Source organism: Delphinapterus leucas, chromosome 9 (genome assembly GCF_059928025.1).
Source record: "Delphinapterus leucas isolate spDelLeu-1000000601 "Yukka" chromosome 9, BTC_Dleu_Yukka2, whole genome shotgun sequence".
In the NCBI taxonomy this organism is placed as follows: domain Eukaryota; kingdom Metazoa; phylum Chordata; class Mammalia; order Artiodactyla; family Monodontidae; genus Delphinapterus; species Delphinapterus leucas.
Genome location: NC_143137.1, coordinates 90667430 through 90687143, shown reverse-complemented (window position 1 = coordinate 90687143; position 19714 = coordinate 90667430). Strand labels below are relative to the sequence as shown.

Sequence of the window (19714 nt, the reverse complement as noted above, 5' to 3'; positions counted from 1 at the left end):
ACAGTTTTCCAGGACCACTTATTGAAGAGGCTGTCTTTTCTCCATTGTATATTCTTGCCTCCTTTATCAAAAATGAGGTGACCATATGTGCATGGCTTTATCTCTGGGCTTTGTATCCTGTTCCATTGATCTATATTTCTGTTTTTGTGCCAGTACCATACTGTTTGGATTACTGTAGCTTTGTAGTATAGTCTGAAGTCAGGTAGCCTGATTCCACCAGCTCCATTTTTCTTTCTCAAATTGCTTTGGCTATTCGGGGTCTTTCCATACAAATTGTGAGATTTTTTTTGTTCTAGTTCTGTGGAAAATGCCATTGGTAGTTTGATAGGGATTGCATTGAATCTGTAGATTGCTTTGGGTAGTAGAGTCATTTTCACAATATTGATTCTTCCAATCCAAGGACATGGTATATCTCTCCGTCTGTTTGTGTCATCTTTGATTTCTTTCATCAGTGCCTTATAGTTTTCTGAGTATAGGTCTTTTACCTCCTTAGGTAGGTTTATTCCTAGGTATTTTATTCTTTTTGTTGCAGTGGTAAATGGGAGTGTTTCCTTAATTTCTCTTTCAGATTTTTCATCATTAGTGTATAGGAATGCAAGAGATTTCTGTATGTTAACTTCGTATCCAACTACTTTACCAAATTCATTGATTAGCTCTAGTAGTTTTCTGGTAGCCTCTTTAGAATTCTCTGTGTATAGAATCATGTCATCTACAAACAGTGACCGCTTTACTTCTTTTCTGATTTGGATTCCTTTTATTTCTTTTTCTTCTCTGATTGTTGTGGCTAAAAGTTCCAAAACGTTGAATAATAGTGGTGAGAGCGGACAAAATTGTCTTGTTCCTGATCTTAGAGGAAATGGTTTCAGTTTTTCATCATTGAGAATGATGCTGGCTGTGGGTTTGTCATATATGGCCTTTATTATGTTGAGGTAAGTTCCCTCTATGCCTACTTACTGGAGGGTTTTTATCATACACGGGTGATGAAATTTGTCAAAAGCTTTTTCTACATCTATGGAGATGATCACATGGGTTTTCTCCTTCGATTTGTTAATATGGTTTGTTACATTGATTTGCATATATTGAAGAATCCTTGCATTCCTGGGATAAACTCCACTTGATCGTGGTGTATGATCCTTTTAATGTGCTGTTGGATTCTGTTTGCTAGTATTTTGTTGAGGATCTTTGCATCTATGTTCATCAGTGATATTGACCTTTAGTTTTCTTTTTTTGTAGTTTCTTTTCTGGCTTTGGTATCAGGGTGATGGTGGCCTCGTAGAATGAGTTTGGGAGTGTTCCTCCCTCTGCTATATTTTGGAGGAGTTTGAGAAGGATAGGTGTTAGCTCTTCTCTAAATGTTTGATAGTATTCGCCTGTGAAGCCATCTGGTCCTGGGCTTTTGTTTGTTAGAAGATTTTAAATCACAGTGTCAATTTCAGTGCTTGTGATTGCTCTGTTCATATTTTCTATTCCTTCCTGGTTCAGACTCAGAAGGTTGTGCATTTCTAAGAATTTCTCCATTTCTTCCAGGTTGTCCATTTTGTTGGCATAGAGTTGCTTGTAGTAATCTCTCATGATCCTTTGTATTTCTGCAGTGTCAGTTGTTACTTCTCCTTTTTCATTTCTAATTCTATTGATTTGAGTCTTCTCCCTTTTTTTCTTGATGAGTCTGGCTAATGGTTTATCAATTTTGTTTATCTTCTCAAAGAACCAGCTTTTAGTTTTATTGATCTTTGCTATCATTTCCTTCATTTCTTTTTTATTTATTTCTGATCTGACCTTTATGATTTCTTTCCTTCTGCTAACTTTGGGGTATTTTTGTTCTTCTTTCTCTAATTGCTTTAGGTGTAAGGTTAGGTTGTTTATTTGAGATGCTTCTTGTTTCTTGAGGTAGGATTGTATTGCTATAAACTTCCCTCTTAGAACTGCTTTTGCTGCATCCCATAGATTTTGGCTTGTCATGTTTTCATTGTAATTTGTTTCTAGGTATTTTTTGATTTCCTCTTTGATTTCTTCAGTGATCTCTTGGTTATTAAGTAGTGTATTGTTTAGCCTCCATGTGTTTGTATTTTTTACAGATTTTTTTCTTGTAGTTGATATCTAGTCTCGTAGCATTGTGGTCAGAAAAGATAGCTGGTACGATTTCAATTTTCTTAAATTTACCAAGACTTGATTTGTGACTTAAGATATGATCTATCCTGGAGAATGTTCCATGACCACTTGAGAAGAAAGTGCATTCTGTTGTTTTTGGATGGAATGTCCTATAAATATCCATTAAGTCCATCTTGTTTAATGTATCATTTAAAGCTTGTGTTTCCTTATTTATTTTCATTTTGGATGATCTGTCCAAGGTGAAAGTGGGTTGTTAAAGTCCCCTACTATGATTGTATTACTGTCCATTTCCCCTTTTATGGCTGTTAGCATTTCCCTTATGTATTGAGGTGCTCCTTTGTTGGGTACATAAATATTTACAATTGTTACATCTTCTTGGATTGATCCCACGATCATTATGTAGTGTCATTCTTTGTCTCTTGTAATAGTCTTTATTTTTAAGTCTAGTTTGTCTGATACAAGAATTGCTGCTCCAGCTTTCTTTTGATTTCCATTTGCATGGAATATCCTTTTCCATCCCCTCACTTTCAGTCTGTATGTGTCCCTAGGTCTGAAGTGGGTCTCTTGTAGACAGCATATATATGGGTCTTGTTTTTGTATCCATTCAGCTAGTCTGTGTCTTTTGGTTGGAGCATTTAATCCATTTACATTTAAGGTAATTATCGATATGTATGTTCCTATTACCATTTTGTTAATTGTTTGGGGTTTGTTATTGTAGGTCTCTTTCTTCTCTTGTATTTCCTGCCTAGAGAAGTTCCTTTAGCATTTGTTGTAAAGCTGGTTTGGTGGTGCTGAATTCTCTCAGCTTTTGCTTGTCTGTAAAGGTTTTAATTTCTCCATCGAATCTGAATGAGATCCTTGCTGGGTAGAGTAATCTTGGTTGTAGTTTTTTTCCCTTCCATCACTTTAAATATGTCTTGCCACTCCCTTCTGGCTTAAAGAGTTTCTGCTGAAAGATCAGCTGTTAACCTTATCGGGCTTCCCTTGTATGTTATTAGTTGTTTTTCCCTTGCTGCTTTTAATATTTTTTTCTTTGTATTTAATTTTTGAGAGTTTGATTAACATGTGCCTTGGCGTGTTTCTTCTTGGATTTATCCTGTATGGGACTCTGCACTTCCTAGACTTGAATGGCTATTTCCTTTCCCATATTAGGGACGTTTTCAACTTTAATCTCTTCAAATATTTTCTCAGTCCCTTTCTTTTTCTCTTCTTCTTCTTGGACCCCTATAATTCGAATGTTGCTGGGTTTAATGTTGTCCCAGAGGTCTCTAAGACTGTCCTCAATTCTTATCATTCTTTTCTCTTTATTTTGCTCTGCAGTGGTTATTTCCACTATTTTATCTTGCAGGTCACTTATCCGTTCTTCTGCCTCAGTTATTCTGCTATTGATCCCATCTAGAGTATTTTTCATTTCATTTATTGTGTTGTTCATCATTGTTTGTTGCTCTTTAGTTCTTGTAGGTCCTTGTTAAACATTTCTTGTATTTTCTCTATTCTATTTCCAAGATTTTGGATCATCTTTACTGTCATTACTCTGAATTCTTTTTCAGGTTGACTGCCTATTTCCTCTTCATTTGTTTGGTCTGGTTGGTTTCTACCTTGCTTCTTCATCTGCTGTGTATTTCTCTGTCTTCTCATTTTGCTTAACTTACTGTGTTTGGGGTCCCCTTTTCACGGGCTGCAGGTTCGTAGTTCCTGTTGTTTTTGGTGTCTGCCCCCAGTGGCTAAGGTTGGTTCAGTGGGTTGTGTGGGCTTCCTGGTGGAGGGGACTAGTGCCGGTGTTCTGTTGGATGAGGCTGGATCTTGTCTTTCTGTTGGGCACGACTGCATCCAGTGGTGTGTTTTAGGGTGTCTGTGACCTTATGATTTTAGGCAGCCTCTCTCCTAATGGGTGGGGTTGTATTCCGGTCTTGCTAGTTGTTTGGCATAGGGTGTCCAGCACTGTAGCTTGCCGGTTGTTGAGTGAAGCTGGGTGTTGGTGTTGAGATGGAGAGCTCCGGGAGAGCTTTCGCCATTTGATATTACGTGGAGCCGGGAAGTCTCTGGTGGACTAATGTCCTGAACTCGGCTCTCCCACCTCAGAGGCACAGGCCTGACACCCTGCTGGAGCACCAAGATCCTGTCAGCCACACAGCTTCTCCGGAGAGTCTCTGAAGACCCAGTGGGCTCAGGAGGCAGCTAGCGGCCCCTGCGATGTCCTCCACGAGGTCTCCCTGGTCTCCGGCATCTGCTGGACCCCGAAGTAAGCGGTGACTAGAGAACGGGCAGACTGAGAGCCCCGGCAGCTGGCTGGGCCTGGGTGACTGCACGGAGGCTGCCACAGGAGACAAGTGGGGGCCTGTGGGCATGTGTGGCCTGGGCCACCGCCAAGGTCTCCTACGGCAGCAACCGCGAGATGGATGGCACGGAAGCCACACTGGGGCCTATCCTTGTAGCTTATTTTATACATAAGAGTTTGTAGTTCTTAACTCCCTACCCCTATACTGCCCCTCCCCCTATCCCTCTCCCCACTGGTAACTACTAGTATTTGTGAGTCTGCTTCTTTTTTGTTATATTCACTAGTTTGTTGTATTTTTTAGATTCCACATATAAGTGATATCATACAGTATTTGTCTTTCTCTGTACAGAGACTTATTTCGCTTATCATATGCCCTCCAAGTCCATCCATGTTGCTGCAAATGGCAAAATTTCATTCTTTTTTATGGCTGGGTAGTATTTTCCATTGTATATATGTACCGCATCTTCTTTATCCATGCATCTGCCCGATGGACACTTAGGTTGTTGCTTCTATGTCTTGGCTATTGTAAATAATGCTGCTATGAACGTTGGGATGCATGTATTTCTTTAAACATTTTTATTTCAAAATTTCACTGGAAATAAGGTGACCTCACCATCTTGATATTATTTTGGCTCTTTTTGCAATAGTCAGTACCCACATGCCCTCAACAACCCAGGAGCATGTATTTAAAGAACAGCAACCATTTGAAGTTCTTGTCATTTTTTAAAATGTTTATTATATGTATAATATGTGTGCATTATAGAATAAATCAATTACAAATGAACAAAAAAGAAAGTTCAAAATTACTCACAAATCCTTTCATTCAAGGAAATTACTATTCTTTCTATTTTTACCTAGGCAGATATGTATGTACATGTCGAAAACAAGCTCATTCTGAAATACTATTTTATAACCGTTTCTGCCTTATCTAGATATCATGTATATTTTATATTAATCTTATAAATAAGTATACATTGTCTAACACTGTATGATATTCAAAGGTGTACATTTACAGTTATTTGTTTAACAAATCTTTTGACATAGAAATGTTTTTCATTCTTTCATGAAGGGCATGCTTGTAGAAAAATCAGTTTGTATCTTCTTAAGGATTTATTTAATATAAATTCTTAGACATGGAATTGCTGACTCAGAATTTATACTACTAATGTCATTTTTTAACACTGTATTTCAAATTTTTTTTGTCGTTAATGTATATAAATTTCGAGTTACTATTTCTCCAAAAGTTTGGTTTATATTTCTTTCTAGTGCTCTTTTTATTTTCCAATGCAGAAATAACTTAGAAGTTATTGTTTTATTTCATTAGGGTCACCGTTGTGGACCAAAGAAAAACTTGAACGAATAACACTTAGAAATGGCCAGTCTTTGGTACTGCCCTGCAGACCCCCAGTTGGGTTACCACCACCTATAATATTCTGGATGGATAACTGTAAGTTTTAAAAATAAGAACTTTCTTTCTTCAAGAGTCTTATGATTATTGGCTGTCCCAATCAATTATTACCTCTCGTGATTCATAAGATGTTTATAAAATGTCTTAGAGATTCTCAGGAAAATAAATCACATATCCTTTCATTCAGTCACTTTATTTTATTGAGCACCTACTATGTACCAGGCACCTCTCTAAATAAACCAAACAAAGGTCCTGCTGTCACTGAATTTATATTCTATGCAATGGGAATGAAAGCGGGGAGAGAAGGAAGCAGAGAATAAATGCATTTAGAAAATATGTGTCAGTTGGCAGTAAGTGCTGTGAAGAAAAATAAGCAGAGTTTTGAGCAGAAACTTACAGGAGTGAAAGAGAAGCAGGCCCTTAAATATCTGGGTGGAAAGAGAAAAACCGGTTTAAGCCCCAAGGGCAGGAGCATCCCTGGCGTGTGTAAAATCAGCAGGGCGGCCAGTTGCCCGGGCTGACTGACCCAAGGGCGACAGTGAGAGAAGAGGTCAAGAAAGTCCAGGGGCTCCGGGTGAAGGGCTTTGGCTTTTGCTTTCAGTGAAGTAGGGAGACATTGAAGGAGTGGCTTCACCTGAATCAAAACAAATAGTAAGAACCTCACTTTGGTTCATGTGTGGAGAACAGAGAGGACGAAAGGGAGAGAAGGGCATTCTGTTAGGAGGCCAGTGCTGTGATCTGGGCAAGAGTTGTCGGGGGACTCGGACTTGGGTAGTGGCAGTCAAGTAAGTAAGAAATGGTCAGATTCCAGGGACTTCCCTGGTGGTCCAGTGGTTAAGATTGCACGCTTCCAACGCAGGGGGCGTGAGTTTGACCTCTGGTCAGGGAACTAAGATCCCACGTGCCACGTGGCCGAAAAAAAAAAAAAAAAGGAAGGAAGGGAGGCAGGAAGGGAGGAAGGAAGAAATGGTCAAATTCCAGATATAATTTGAAGGTAGATCCTCCAGGATTTATTGGGGTCAGGGTGGAGGCATGAGAGAGAGGAATCAAAGGTAACCCCAAAGTCTAATCAAAGGTAACCCCAAAGTCTAAGACTGAACAACTAGTAAAATGGAATTGCCATTTCCTGAAACACCAGAAGCCCATCAAGGGAAGGAAATCAAGCTGTTCAGGATGTGTTATGTCTCTTCTTTCAGTTTCGTTCTTTTATCCCCAACAACAGCTAATTTTCTTTTAATTTAATTTTTTACTTTATATTGGAGTACAGTTGATTCACAATGCTGTGTTAGTTTCAGGTGTACAGCAAAAGTGAATCAGTTATACACATACATATATCCATTCTTTTTCAGATTCTTTTCCCATATAGGTTATTACAGAATATTGAGCACAGTTCCCTGCACCATACAGTAGATGCTTATTGATTATCTATTTTATATATAGTAGTAACAACAGCTAATATTGATTGGGCATTTACTAAGTGCCTGTCCCTTTGCTAAAGACTTTACATAAGTTATCTCATCCATTTTCTACAGCAGTCCCAGGAAGCATCTCGGATGACTCTTACCACTTTTTTTTTTTTTTTTTTTTGCGGTACGCGGGCCTCTCACTGTTGTGGCCTCTCCCGTTGTGGAGCACAGGCTCTGGAAGCGCAGGCTCAGCGGCCATGGCTCACGGGCCCAGCCGCTCCGTGGCATGTGGGATCTTCCCGGACCGGGGCACGAACTCGTGTCCCCTGCATCGGCAGGCGGACTCTCAACCACTGCGCCACCAGGGAAGCCTAGACTCTTACCACTTTTTAGATGAGGAAACCGAGGCATAGAGAATTGAAGTCATTCATTAGGCAGTTTAACATCTGTTCACCCCATCCCTATCCTTAGGGAATTGTTTGTTGCTCTGCTCTCCCATCCTTCCACACCTCCCCTTAGCATGTTACGTTGGAGACTAGGGACCAGGGTTTGGGATGTGAGAGGCTTGTGAGGCATCCTTGTGGAGGTCCTGCCGGGAGACTAGGAACCAGGGTTTGGGATGTGAGAGGCTTGTGAGGCATCCTTGTGGAGGTTCTTCCGGGAGACTAGGGACCAGGGTTTGGGATGTGAGAGGCTTGTGACGCATCCTTGTGGAGGTTCTGCCGGGAGACTAGGAACCAGGGTTTGGGATGAGAGGCTTGTGAGGCATCCTTGTGGAGGTTCTGCCGGGAGACTAGGAACCAGGGTTTGAGATGTGAGAGGCTTGTGACGCATCCTTGTGGAGGTCTCCAGCAGGAATCAGAGCTACAGCTACATGAATCCAAGGAAGATTCAGGGCTCTTGCCGACAATGTGTGAATGTTAGTGCTGCAGAGATGCTCTGTAGAGCCGGGGACTGGAGGGGAGGACGAAGGGAGGGAGTGCAGGTGGTGAAGAGCAAAGCCTGGGGACTGAGACCAGGAGCCTCCAGGGGCCAAGAACTTAGGAGCAAAGGAAAGTAGATGAGAAGAAGCAGTCACTTAGGTAAGAAGAAAACAGAAAGAGAGGGTGTCCCCGGGACGAAGGGAAGAAAAAGTGTCAGGAAGACAGAATATCAGCCTGTTCAAATACTGCTGAGAGATCAGTTTCCAATCTGACTGAGAAATGAGTATTACATTTGGCAACACGGTGGTCGCTGTTGACCTTGACAAGGGTCCTTTGGGTAGAATGGTGGGAACGGTTGCAAAATATGTGTAGGGAATACATTCTGTTCTCAGTGACATGACTTCCTTTGAAATCACCAGCTGTGCACATTACTGAAGATAAAGTTCAGCTCTCACATTTCATTTCCAGTTTTGACTGTTCTGTATCAAAGCACTCAGAGAAAGTATCACAAAGAAATGGATAATCAATATATAAATGAATAAATGGGCGAAGATATTTTTCCTATGATCACGTAACAGCTTTTACAGATTTTGAAAGAATAAGTAACAAATGAAATGGAAATGAGTGGGTTATGTGGTCGAGGATAACAGTATCCAAATGTACTGCCAAAATGAGACCCAGTATTTGGTTATTGGTTCTTACTCAGAATTGATGACTTTTCCACTTAATAAAGAGGCATATACATGTAGAGTCTCAGAATCATCTGAATATGTAACTTATTTTTTTCACATTGCGCTGCTGGCCATGTCATTTACATACATTTTAGGCTGTAGGCAAAGCATCTGGACCTTTCAAGTGAAATTTCATCTGGATATGAGAAAAAATTCGGATCTGTGTAGCATTCTTCTGGCAAGATGACCTTATCACGGTATTCCTATCTGCATACATTTTTGGCCCCAGTGTAATGCCAAGGAACTCCTTGGGCAAAGTGCTACCATCCTCATAAAATGGCATTCCCTTTCATTTGATCTCCCAACACCGGTCCATAATAAAATACAGCAGGAGAAATGGAAGAGAATAAATGTGTCCCTATCTGTAGTTCTTTGTATTCATGAAATAAATGTACATTATTTTTCTGAGTTATTTTTTAAAACAACCCTTTCCCTGGTTAATGGCTTCAAACCATGAATTTACAACCGCCAACCAAACCCCCATCTTGACCTAGAACTTGACTAACATGGCTAACCAGCATCCTTTCAAGGTCTGGCTCCACATTTCCCTACCTTTTCCTGCCCAAGGGAGCGGCAGGCTTTTCCCCATATTTTTGCATTTCATGACATTTTAGATAGGGCACATGCTGCTATAGGAGCATATCTGCTTGACTCAGACTCGAGAAATCCTCTGGGAGACATGACACCTGGTCCCAGGCAACTAGGAGGTACAATTTTCCCTGGTTCTCTCAATTCAGAGCTGAAGAACTCTCCCAGTGAACTGAGTCAGATGCTTCCTGAGTCATGCTAGCCAGCCAAGTGTCAGTTCACACATAGATCATTGGTCCCATCTCCCTGAGTTCCTCATCGCCTTAGAAAATCCCCCCTCCACGCCTGAGGCTAGACTGTTCCTTGGGCCTGAGGAGAAGTCGGTTGTTAAATGTGAAACTGGAAAGTCAGAATGCTGATGGTTATTCATTTCATTTTGGAGCTTCTGTGAGGGGCCAGGTGCATTTTTAGGGCTACAACAGTAGACAAAGCAGATGACGGTCTCCGTCCTTCTGGAATTTAAATTCTAGTGTGGGGAGATGGGCTATAAGCCATATACATGACAGGTAAAGTACATTGTCTGTTAGAAGGTGATAGGTAACACAGAAAAGAAAAAGTAGAGGAGGTGAGGGAGGTTGGGTGTGGGGGGCCTCTGAGCGGCACGTCTGCAGCATTACACCCTGTTGTTAATTGCCTGTTTGCTGCCTGATTCTCCAGTTAGATCCCAAGCTCAGGGCAGGGAACCGGGTCCACCTGACACCTTGCCCAGGACCTAGTTCATCACAGTTAGGTGCTGTCACAGTATAAGGTGTCTGTCTGTGTATGTACTGCAATAGATGCAACCCGTGTTAACACCCTTACAAGCTTCCGTAATGCACTTTCTGAGATACGTGTGTATCTGTGATTAACAATTAGGGATTAACTTAAACGTTAGGAAAAGTCATGCAAACTCTTTCTTTAAAACATTTTTTGGTTTCTGCTTGCTTCATGGAACCCTTCACTGGACAACTCTAATCTCACCTCTACCCCCACTCCAGAGAAATGAGGGTCTGGCAGGTACAATTGGAGTTTTAATACATGTGTCTTTTTTTTTTTTTTTACAGTTATTTGCTTTTACTCAAAGATTTTTATAGAGAAAAAAAAACATTCAAGTGAAGTTCACAGAACTAGTTATTAGTAGATACATTTATCTCACTAATTTGGCAAGTGGCTACTTTGTGATGGAATGATCTAGATGTCTCTCCGCCTTTCTCCAGCCTTTCAAAGACTTCCACAGAGTGAGAGAGTTTCCCAGGGTCTGAATGGAGACCTTTATTTTTCCAATGTGCTCCCAGAGGATACCCGGGAAGACTACATCTGTTACGCACGATTTAATCACACTCAAACCATACAGCAGAAGCAACCTATTTCTGTGAAGGTGATTTCAGGTAAGAGTTCAGTTTCCAGAAACTCTCTTGCCATGATGTTTACAAATGTGTGCAAATGTATGAATTATTAAATCCTACTAGCTTTGAAGTAAACAGGTTCAGTGATCAGGAAAGTACCTGTGAATAGTCGCTAAAGTGTTGGCATATGTATCGATATTATAAGGAGCTTGCCTACCTTAAATACTGTATTTTACAGTTTTTGCTGTCATACCATTACTGTTGCCATGGTAACTTCCTGAATCTACTTAGTGTTCTGAGCATTTGTGAGTGCTTTATGCTCCACGATGCCTTTAATTGGGAGTCCTGCTGCTTCAGTTATATATTCACATATTACTGGTTGGGGGGTGGCTGAGTGAATTAATGAAATAGTTCTATACAATGTAAAGCACTGTTTTTACTTGGTAGGGATGGTACTCGGTCAGCATAGGTATATATGTTTGCTTTTGTTGCCCAATATTTTTTTTACAATCCCCTGCCCCCTACTTTTTGCATTCTTCATAATATTCTGTTTATTTCAGTGGATGAATTGAATGACACTATAGCTGCTAATTTGAGTGACACTGAGTTTTATGGTGGTGAGTTATGGTGATTGTAACTGATATGTCTCCTTCATTGTAGAATTTAGTTCACTAACTTCACCTCCATGGCTGTTTAACCTTATTTCTTTATGAAATTCCTAGTTCCATGTTTAATACCACTAAAATCAATGTATGTTTCATATGAAGTTTAGCTCTGAGCTTTCAAACATGTCACTAAAACGTGTTCCATGTTGTATGTATAATAATGAAAGTTACTATAACTGTTTTCATGTAAAGAACCATTCTACAAGGTTTGGAAAAAAATCTTCCGTGTATGTTCAGAATTACATTTTTCATTTTTTTGTCTGGCTCATAAGCTTTTCTCATGAATAAGAGTTGGCAAGGTGCGTTAACCTGCTAAAATACTAACGTCAAAGTCTTAGTAAACTTTTTGCAATTAATATTAAGTGGATTTTGATAGTAAATCATCGTATTTCCATCTGTTTTCACATGACCTTATCAACGTCATATAATTAGCAATAGTATTTCTCTTAGTTTTGTTTAAAATCGAGTGACTGTCTTCAGTGGAAGTAATCTTTTTAAAAATAGAGGATTTAACTTCATTCTTTTAAAAAGAAAAGAATTTGATTTCCTTAACGGAAATATGGCTCTCAGATATAGAGTCTATACCTGAAAATTATGGGTTCTGGATATGGGGTCCTCTTAATTATCTATAAGGCAGAGTTTCTGCTGTATTAATTTTTTACCTTTGAGATATGAAGTAAAAAACATTAAGGTACTATCAATGACCAGAGTAAACAGATCACAACTCCTGCCTTATTTCATTTTATCTTATTTTATTTTATGTTAAAATCCTCCTGAAAAATATGGGTCTCAAAATCATTCCCAAAGTGATTTCAGAGCGGTAAAATCTAAGGAAAACTCTAATTTATCTCCAGTAATACCTTCTCTGGTGTTCAGTCTTTTCTTCTGAGAAATGAGAAGAATTCATATGTTACCTTTTCAGTTTTTATGAACATCAAGTAGATAATACATTAAAGTGTTGAACACTGTAAAGGGCCCTTAGAACCTCAAGACGGTATGATTTCGACTTTAAGTTTTTCTGAGAGGCCATCAGGAGATAAGGCCACATTTAGGCAAGGACTACATAAAACATGAAGGGTAGTCTGTAGGTATCTTCCTGAGATTTCTGACTTGAGCCCTTTTTTACGTTTTTGTCGAGGAAACCCATTTCAATTGCTTTAAGTCCACCCTTAGTTTATGGCACACGATTTGCCATACCTCTGCAGTCACTTTCTAGTTGTGGTTTGTTTTGTTTTCCATAAACTTTGCAGTTTTGATATGTTAGCTGTCCATCACGATTTATCTTCACGATTGGTCAATGGAATTGACTATAATGTCGTCCCTAGGGTAAAGCAAAATACCCCTTCCATCATCTTATCTTCCAGACAGCTCATTTTCCATTTGACGTGCGCACTCATCTTAAGAGATGGAAAGTTTGATAACATGATTTTCCTCTCTATGTCTACATTTTGAAAATTTGCCAACTCACCAGAAATTCATAGGACCCTAACCCAAATTAGGGAAATGTACAAGAGGAAAAAAGTTCTTATTATTAGTGCTTGTGGTGCAACCAAAATACTTTCTGCTTCCGGCTGAGTGAGTGATGGCTATTTGCAAGGCAAAGAGCGTGTCTGTTTACCAAATTTCACAATCAAATGCTAAATGGATTTGCAAAGGGATTAGATTCTTAGACAGTGAACTGGGCTTCTAGAAATCCGTGTTCATAACTCTGAATGCATATTGATTTTCTTGTTTGCAGCTAAATCACATAGAGAGAGGCCACCAACATTTTTAACTCCAGAAGGCAATGCAAGCCGCAAAGAGGAATTACGAGGAAATGTCCTTTCACTTGAGTGCATTGCAGAAGGGCTGTGAGTTAACTCTGTCTGTCTTGATGTCCACTTCTTAGGTAGACATAGTAGATTGGTAGAGAGGCGTTAATATCATAACAAGAGTCGTTGTCTTATGTTGATTCCATTAAGCATCAAGAAAAATGTGATAATTCCTTCCAAAACAGGCCATATAAATTTCATGTTATTAAAATATTTTGTTAATAGTGTTCCTTTTGAGATAAGTATCAGTAATCACCTTCTCACTGCTCTGGTTATGTAATTCAGGTTATTATTTTGCTACTGTTGTCTAACAAAGCATCTCAAAAATTAGCGGCTTAAAACCAATAGCTGTTTATCACTGACCGTTTGTCTACAGGTCTGCAGGGCAGTTGTGCTGTAACAGGCTAGATCTGACTGATTTCAGTTGACCCTGTTTGTGCATCTGCTGGGCGGCTCGGCTCTGGGTTCACAGCTCTGGGTCTGCTGGCTATGAGCAGGGCAACGGAGCTCTTGACCATGAGTTTCTCACATCCGTCTAGCAATCTCGCCCTGGCTTGTTCTCCTAACAGCAGAGGCAAACATGGCCTCACAGGACCTAACCTCCTACCTGGCACACTGTCCCAACCCCTGCTTCCTAGTGACTAGTCGCCAGCCCAGCTTCTTTGCAGATGTCTCATCTGTGCAGACCTCAAAACTGACGCCACCCCCAGAACGCATGTGCCCTTGACAGGAGTCCCATATTAGGAAAACGTTCAAGGGAAGCTTCTCTATATAGTTCCCTCTTATGCCTGGCACAGAGCAAGTACTACTAATAAGGCACATTTGCTGAAAACATTGATTGGAATCTCGGAAACATGTTGTGATCACGTGTTATGATCTGTGCTGTCCTTGGCCTGGTGACTCAAAGTCCACATTCCTTCCTAGAATCCCAGAATTGGCCTCCAGGAATAATTTTACCTCCGGAGGCACATGGAGGCCTCTGCTGGCCGTGTCAGGAAATCACACTACTCACAATTCAGTTCCTCAAATATATCTGTTCAATTATTTTTATTCAACCAAACAAATGAAAAAAATTCTGCAATCCATTAATCCCACTTGCATTTCTAATGATAAATACATTGTGATCTTCCTGAGGGCGTGGACCATTCTGTTTTTTATCTTTATCTTCCCAACGCACAACTCAGTGCTTGGTCTATAATTTAGTCTCAGTAAATGTATTGAATGGATTTTTATTTTACCCTCATGAAAACCTTCTCAAGTCACCAGATCAAAACAAGCATCATTATGCACATTAAGGCAACAGAGAAACCTGAGGCCCAAAAGGGTCAGAGATCCAAGATCAGAGAGCAATTTAGGGATAAGGCTGGGATTTTGAAGCAGACCTTTTAACTCTAAGCCTATGTCTGGCTTTTCATCTGCCTCTGTAGTTCATGATTTAATAAGAAACATAGGTGAGAAATGGTATGAGTAACATACCATTTACAATCGTGTAAATGCACGATTCCTCTAATCACTTCATTCAGATCATCAGATAGCCTGTTATAAGATAGGGAGGTGCTTCCATTTGATGTGGAAATGTGTGAAAAGTTCATGGGCACAAATATGTATATCAGCTCTTTCTCTGGCATTTTTAACTCTAGCTTATAAAAAAATTATAACTCGGTGTCATTAATTTCATGGTCATTCTTTTGATTGACATAGTCCCTTCATGCAGAATTTTCCAAGAGTGCTTCACTGATCAGAACTTTGAAGAAAATAATTAGGTCCCTTCAGTCAAGTAAGTCTTGCTGCCATTCTCACCAGATCCCTGAAGTCCAAGTTCACAGTGTGCCATCAATTAGGACAGTTCTGCTTGTGTGAAAATGGTAACTTACAGACTGAAATGTAAGGTTTTGAGCATGACTCAGAAAAGTGCGGTGCTAGGTAAAATCTCTGTATATTCCTCATGATCTTTATGTTTGTGACAAGCTCACATGAAAATCACCCTCAAAAGCAGCTAGGTGAACTTCTTTTCTTGTAATGTTATTGTTTATTCATCTTATCAGGCCTACCCCAATTATTTACTGGATAAAAGAAGATGGAACACTCTCCATCAACCGGACATTTTATAGGAACTTTAAGAAAACTCTGCAGATTGTCCAGGTTACAGAAGCAGACTCTGGGAATTACCAGTGTATAGCCAAAAATGCACTAGGAGCCATCCATCATACCATTTCTGTCACAGTTAAAGGTATATCATTGTCTAAAATACATGGCTCTTGCCTCCATTGAGAATCCCTGAGTCTTCAATCAAAATGCCTTTGATTATATTCAATAATAATGTAATTTATATCAACATACATGGCACCTTGAATCTCTTCTCATTGCTTTTATAGTGCATCTAAATCAGGTTAAAAATTCACTCCCTCGGATCTTCCTTGCAGAGGACTCCAATTAGTAAGTGTAGAAAGAATGAAGGAAATAGGAAATCACAGTTAGAATCCCACAGTTATAACTGCTGTAGGCAAGAGCTAGTGACGAATGCTAAAATTACGGGATGGAACTTTAAGGAGAAACAGGATATTTGCATAGCCTCAAAGTGTTTCTTCTCCCCTCACCCCCCAAAAATTAATTACTGAGGCAGGTTTAATATATGTCCACAAATTCTTTACTCCTCGTGCCTTAAGGAGATGGAGCTTAATTGTCCTCCCCTTGAGTGAGGGCTGGACTTGCTTGCTTCTAACGAATAGAACATGGAAAGCAGGAAAATAATAACTTTACAGTGGAGAAACCTGGCAGACATCACTCTAACCAAGTGATCAAGGTTAATATAACCACTAATAAGCCATGTCAATATCATGTACTCCCAGATATGATGGACGTCTACAACAGCAGTTACCAGTGGGGAGAGGCAGTAAAGGGGTAGAGGGTTAAGAGGTACAAACTATGATGTTTAAAATAAGCTACAAGGATCTATTGTACAACACGGGAGATATAGCCAATATTTGATAATAACTGTAAATGGAGTATGACCTTTTTTTTATAAAAAGAAGTAATTAGATGATACTGATGGCGGTGGTTGGATGGTGATTATAATCTAAAAATTCAGGAGTTCTTCACTCAGAAATCACTAAATTTGACCTTAGATGGAAGAGCTTTTGTTCACTTAAAACCTTCCCATTGATCTGTAGGAGAATTCAGTAGTCACTGGTAGAAACATTCTCTAGGAATGAGTGCATGTTGAAAATGTTTCACAAAATATTTTAGTTACAGATAAGAAGTAGAGAACATACCTTAGGAGAAATACGAAGATTAATCAATTTAGTAAGCTTGATTTATCCCTGAAAGAATTCAGTTGACTAGTTCTCCTTTGTAAGTCTGGAAGGATGTTCAAGGAAGAAACTCTTCATGAAAAAAAAAGAGATGATGGAGAACTTATAGTGTTGGGCTAGTAATTAACATTGATATGTAACACTTATGACTAACACTGACATATATTCACTTTTCTCCATTTCTGTCCTGATAATGCTGAAAAGAGGATGTTCCTTATTACAAAAAATAACCAAAAAGCTCTTGATTATTTAGAGAGAGAGAAAAAAAAAGATGTTCTACAAAATAACTGACTAGTTGTCTTTAAAAGTCTCAGGTTCATGAAAAACAAGGAAAGAGCAAGAAACTTCCAGATTGGAGGAAACTAAGATGTGACAATTAAACGCAATGTGGTGTCCAGGACAGGGTCCTGAGACAGAAATAAGACATTAGGGGAAAAATTGGGGAAATCCTCATACAGTGTGTAGTTGAGATGATGGTATCCAATGTTAATTTCTTGTTTTGGTATCTGTTCCATGGTTTTGTAAGAGAAAGCTGATGAAGGGCTTATAAGAACACGCTATACTAACTTGGCAGCTTTCCAAAAATGCAAAGCTTTAAAAACTGCTTCCCAGTTTTATAATTGTATGTATTCTACAGGGCTCAGATTTATAATTGTGTGTATTCTACAGGGCTCAGATTTATAATTATATGTATTCTACAGGGCTCAGATTTTAAATTCACGTTTCTTAGCCCTATCTGTACCTGTAAATTCCTCTACAACGTTAGAGAAATCTGTTACCTCTTCGATGTCTGATTAACGTAATGTAAAACAAGATGACGATATTTGAATCAAAAGGCTCTAGAAATAATACATAGATGTCACTGAGTCTTCTTAAACATTCTTCTGAAAATCTGAAGTGTTCTTTGAAGCATAAATCTATTCACTCTAAAAAAAATGAAACTAACAAATGTTTTGCAAAATACTTATTTTTATTAAGATAGTTCAGTTTGCTAGAATAACTTATTTGATTCAATTTTTTGTGGGTTTTTTTTCCTTTCCTCACAAAGCGGCTCCATACTGGATCATAGCACCTCAAAATCTTGTGCTGTCCCCAGGAGAGGATGGAACCCTGATCTGCAGAGCTAATGGCAACCCCAAACCCAGAATTAGCTGGTTATTGAATGGAGTCCCGATAGAAAGTAAGTTTCCTTGAGTGGCTTCAATTGCAGTATATTTTCAGAGCGTAGTGACATCTCCACAGGGTACAAGTGGTGATAAAATAACTTGGCTTAAGGAAGGAAGCCATATATAAGTTAAACAGAGGCACGAAATTACCTTTAGATTTTAATTTTACTACCTTAAGATATAATTTATTATGACCGAATCGTTTATGCTATTTTTTTTCTTTTTTGGCTGTGTTGGGTCTTCATTGCTGCGCGCAGCCTTTCTCTAGTTGTGGCAAGTGGCGGCTTCTCTTTGTTACGAGGCACGGGCTCTAGGCATGTGGGCTTCAGTAGTTGTGGCACGTGGGCTAAGTAGTTGTGGCGCACAGGCTTAGTTGCTCTGCGGCATATGGGATCTTCCCGGACCAGGGCTCAAACCCGTGTCCCCTGCATTGGCAGGCGGATTCTTAACCACTGCGCCACCAGGGAAGTCCCATTTATGCTATGAACATAACGGTATGTGCTTGTTGGAACTTGGCAATATTTCCTCTGTTTTTTACATGGATCATAGGAAGAATGACAGGGTGAGAAATAAACATCACTGAAAAGTTCAGATTATCTTCTTTGTTCAAAATGTCAAGTGATTTGTGGAAACATCACAGGAGTCGGAGGGGATGGGTGGGGAGGCTAGGAATAGAGACAGTGGATATGACAAGCATAAGAAATACAACTGTCTTAATTTAAAGAGGTTTTCATTCCTAAGTACAGCCCAGATGTTCCCACGTTCTCCAGTCTTAAAAGGTCACCATCCCATTTAATACCCAAAGAAGAACACATCCTCTGACCGCAGTCCTCTGCTGGGTGCTCCATCTTTGACCAGTTTTCCCTCCCTCTGTATTGCTGAGATCATCCTTGAGCGATACCTATATGGTCCTAGCTGCCAAGTGTCACCTCTTCTGCCACCTTCCCTGGACCACTCCAGCTGTCTCTCAGCCAGCTTGTCCAGGCTGCCCCCCTGCTGCCAGGAACAGTTCCCCAAAGTGTGACCACAGGCTTTCCATCAATCTTCTAAATCACAACAAAGACCAGTTTTACAAAACTTGGTTAAAGGCTTGAGCATAATATAAGGGAATTATAGCAAAGAAAACTTAAAATGGATAATGCGTCTTCCTGCTCCCGGATTCCTAGGCCCATGGCCATTCACAGGGAGCCTACTGCCTTTCCTTTTTCTTGACCCCGCTTACCACCAGCTGCTACTGAGAGGTGAATTTTTGGACATTTTCCCCTTCTTGAAGTTCAGACCTTCTCTTAGACCCAGAGAGAGAGAGAGAGAGAGAGAGAAAACCTTATGATGCAGAGCAGCTTAGCTCCACATTTTGCCTCCAAGCCAGAATCAAAAATTGGTTCCACTCTTACATACTCACAAGGTCCATTAAACTGGCTTTCCTGCAAGTCTTCACCCTAAGATGGACCTGAAAGCTGCTGGCAGATTTTAAACGAGACACGTCCCTTCTTCTCACCATCAAGGTCTTACCACTGCAGGTCTAGAGGGGGTGAGAGACCCGGTTCCATGAGTGTTTATTAGGAGCTTGTGTCACACAACACAGTCCTTATCGGATCCTCAGAAACAGACAGCCTGTGTTTACTGTAAAAGGAAGTGTGTTCCCGGGAGAACACCGACACTAAGGAGGCCAGCAAATCGGGTTTGGCTATTTCCATTCCCAATTTTAACTAGGATGAGGATCACGAAAAACTGCAGAGGGTATTTTGGGGCTGTGCATTGGGAAGCCGTTGCCACTCTCAGAGGCAAATAGGTGAAAACTGAGAAAAAGTGGAAGAAAGCCCAGAACTGAAAAATAAGTTTTTTGGTAGAGTATCTGATTTTCTTAGGAATGTGTTCAGAATGGCAATAAAGGCTGGAGCGTGCTCAGCACGTTGGCACTGTGTTTTGCATCTCAGAGGCTCTGTGCCAATTTATGGAAGGTTAAATGCGCCCCTGAGGGTCAGGGAAACTG

At 40.0% G+C, this 19714-nt stretch overlaps 1 protein-coding gene across 1 annotated transcript in view; it reads left to right on the top strand.

Annotated features, from left to right (window-relative positions):
- The window catches only part of NRCAM (neuronal cell adhesion molecule), a 262211-nt gene that overhangs the window by 171434 nt on the left and 71063 nt on the right, over positions 1 to 19714 (top strand). The window contains exons 6-11 of the mRNA XM_089917830.1: positions 5712 to 5834; positions 10640 to 10810; positions 11329 to 11385; positions 13172 to 13283; positions 15290 to 15474; positions 17604 to 17735. Of these exons, the coding sequence (XP_089773956.1) occupies positions 5712 to 5834; positions 10640 to 10810; positions 11329 to 11385; positions 13172 to 13283; positions 15290 to 15474; positions 17604 to 17735 (780 nt within the window). The remainder of the gene's footprint in view (positions 1 to 5711; positions 5835 to 10639; positions 10811 to 11328; positions 11386 to 13171; positions 13284 to 15289; positions 15475 to 17603; positions 17736 to 19714) is intronic.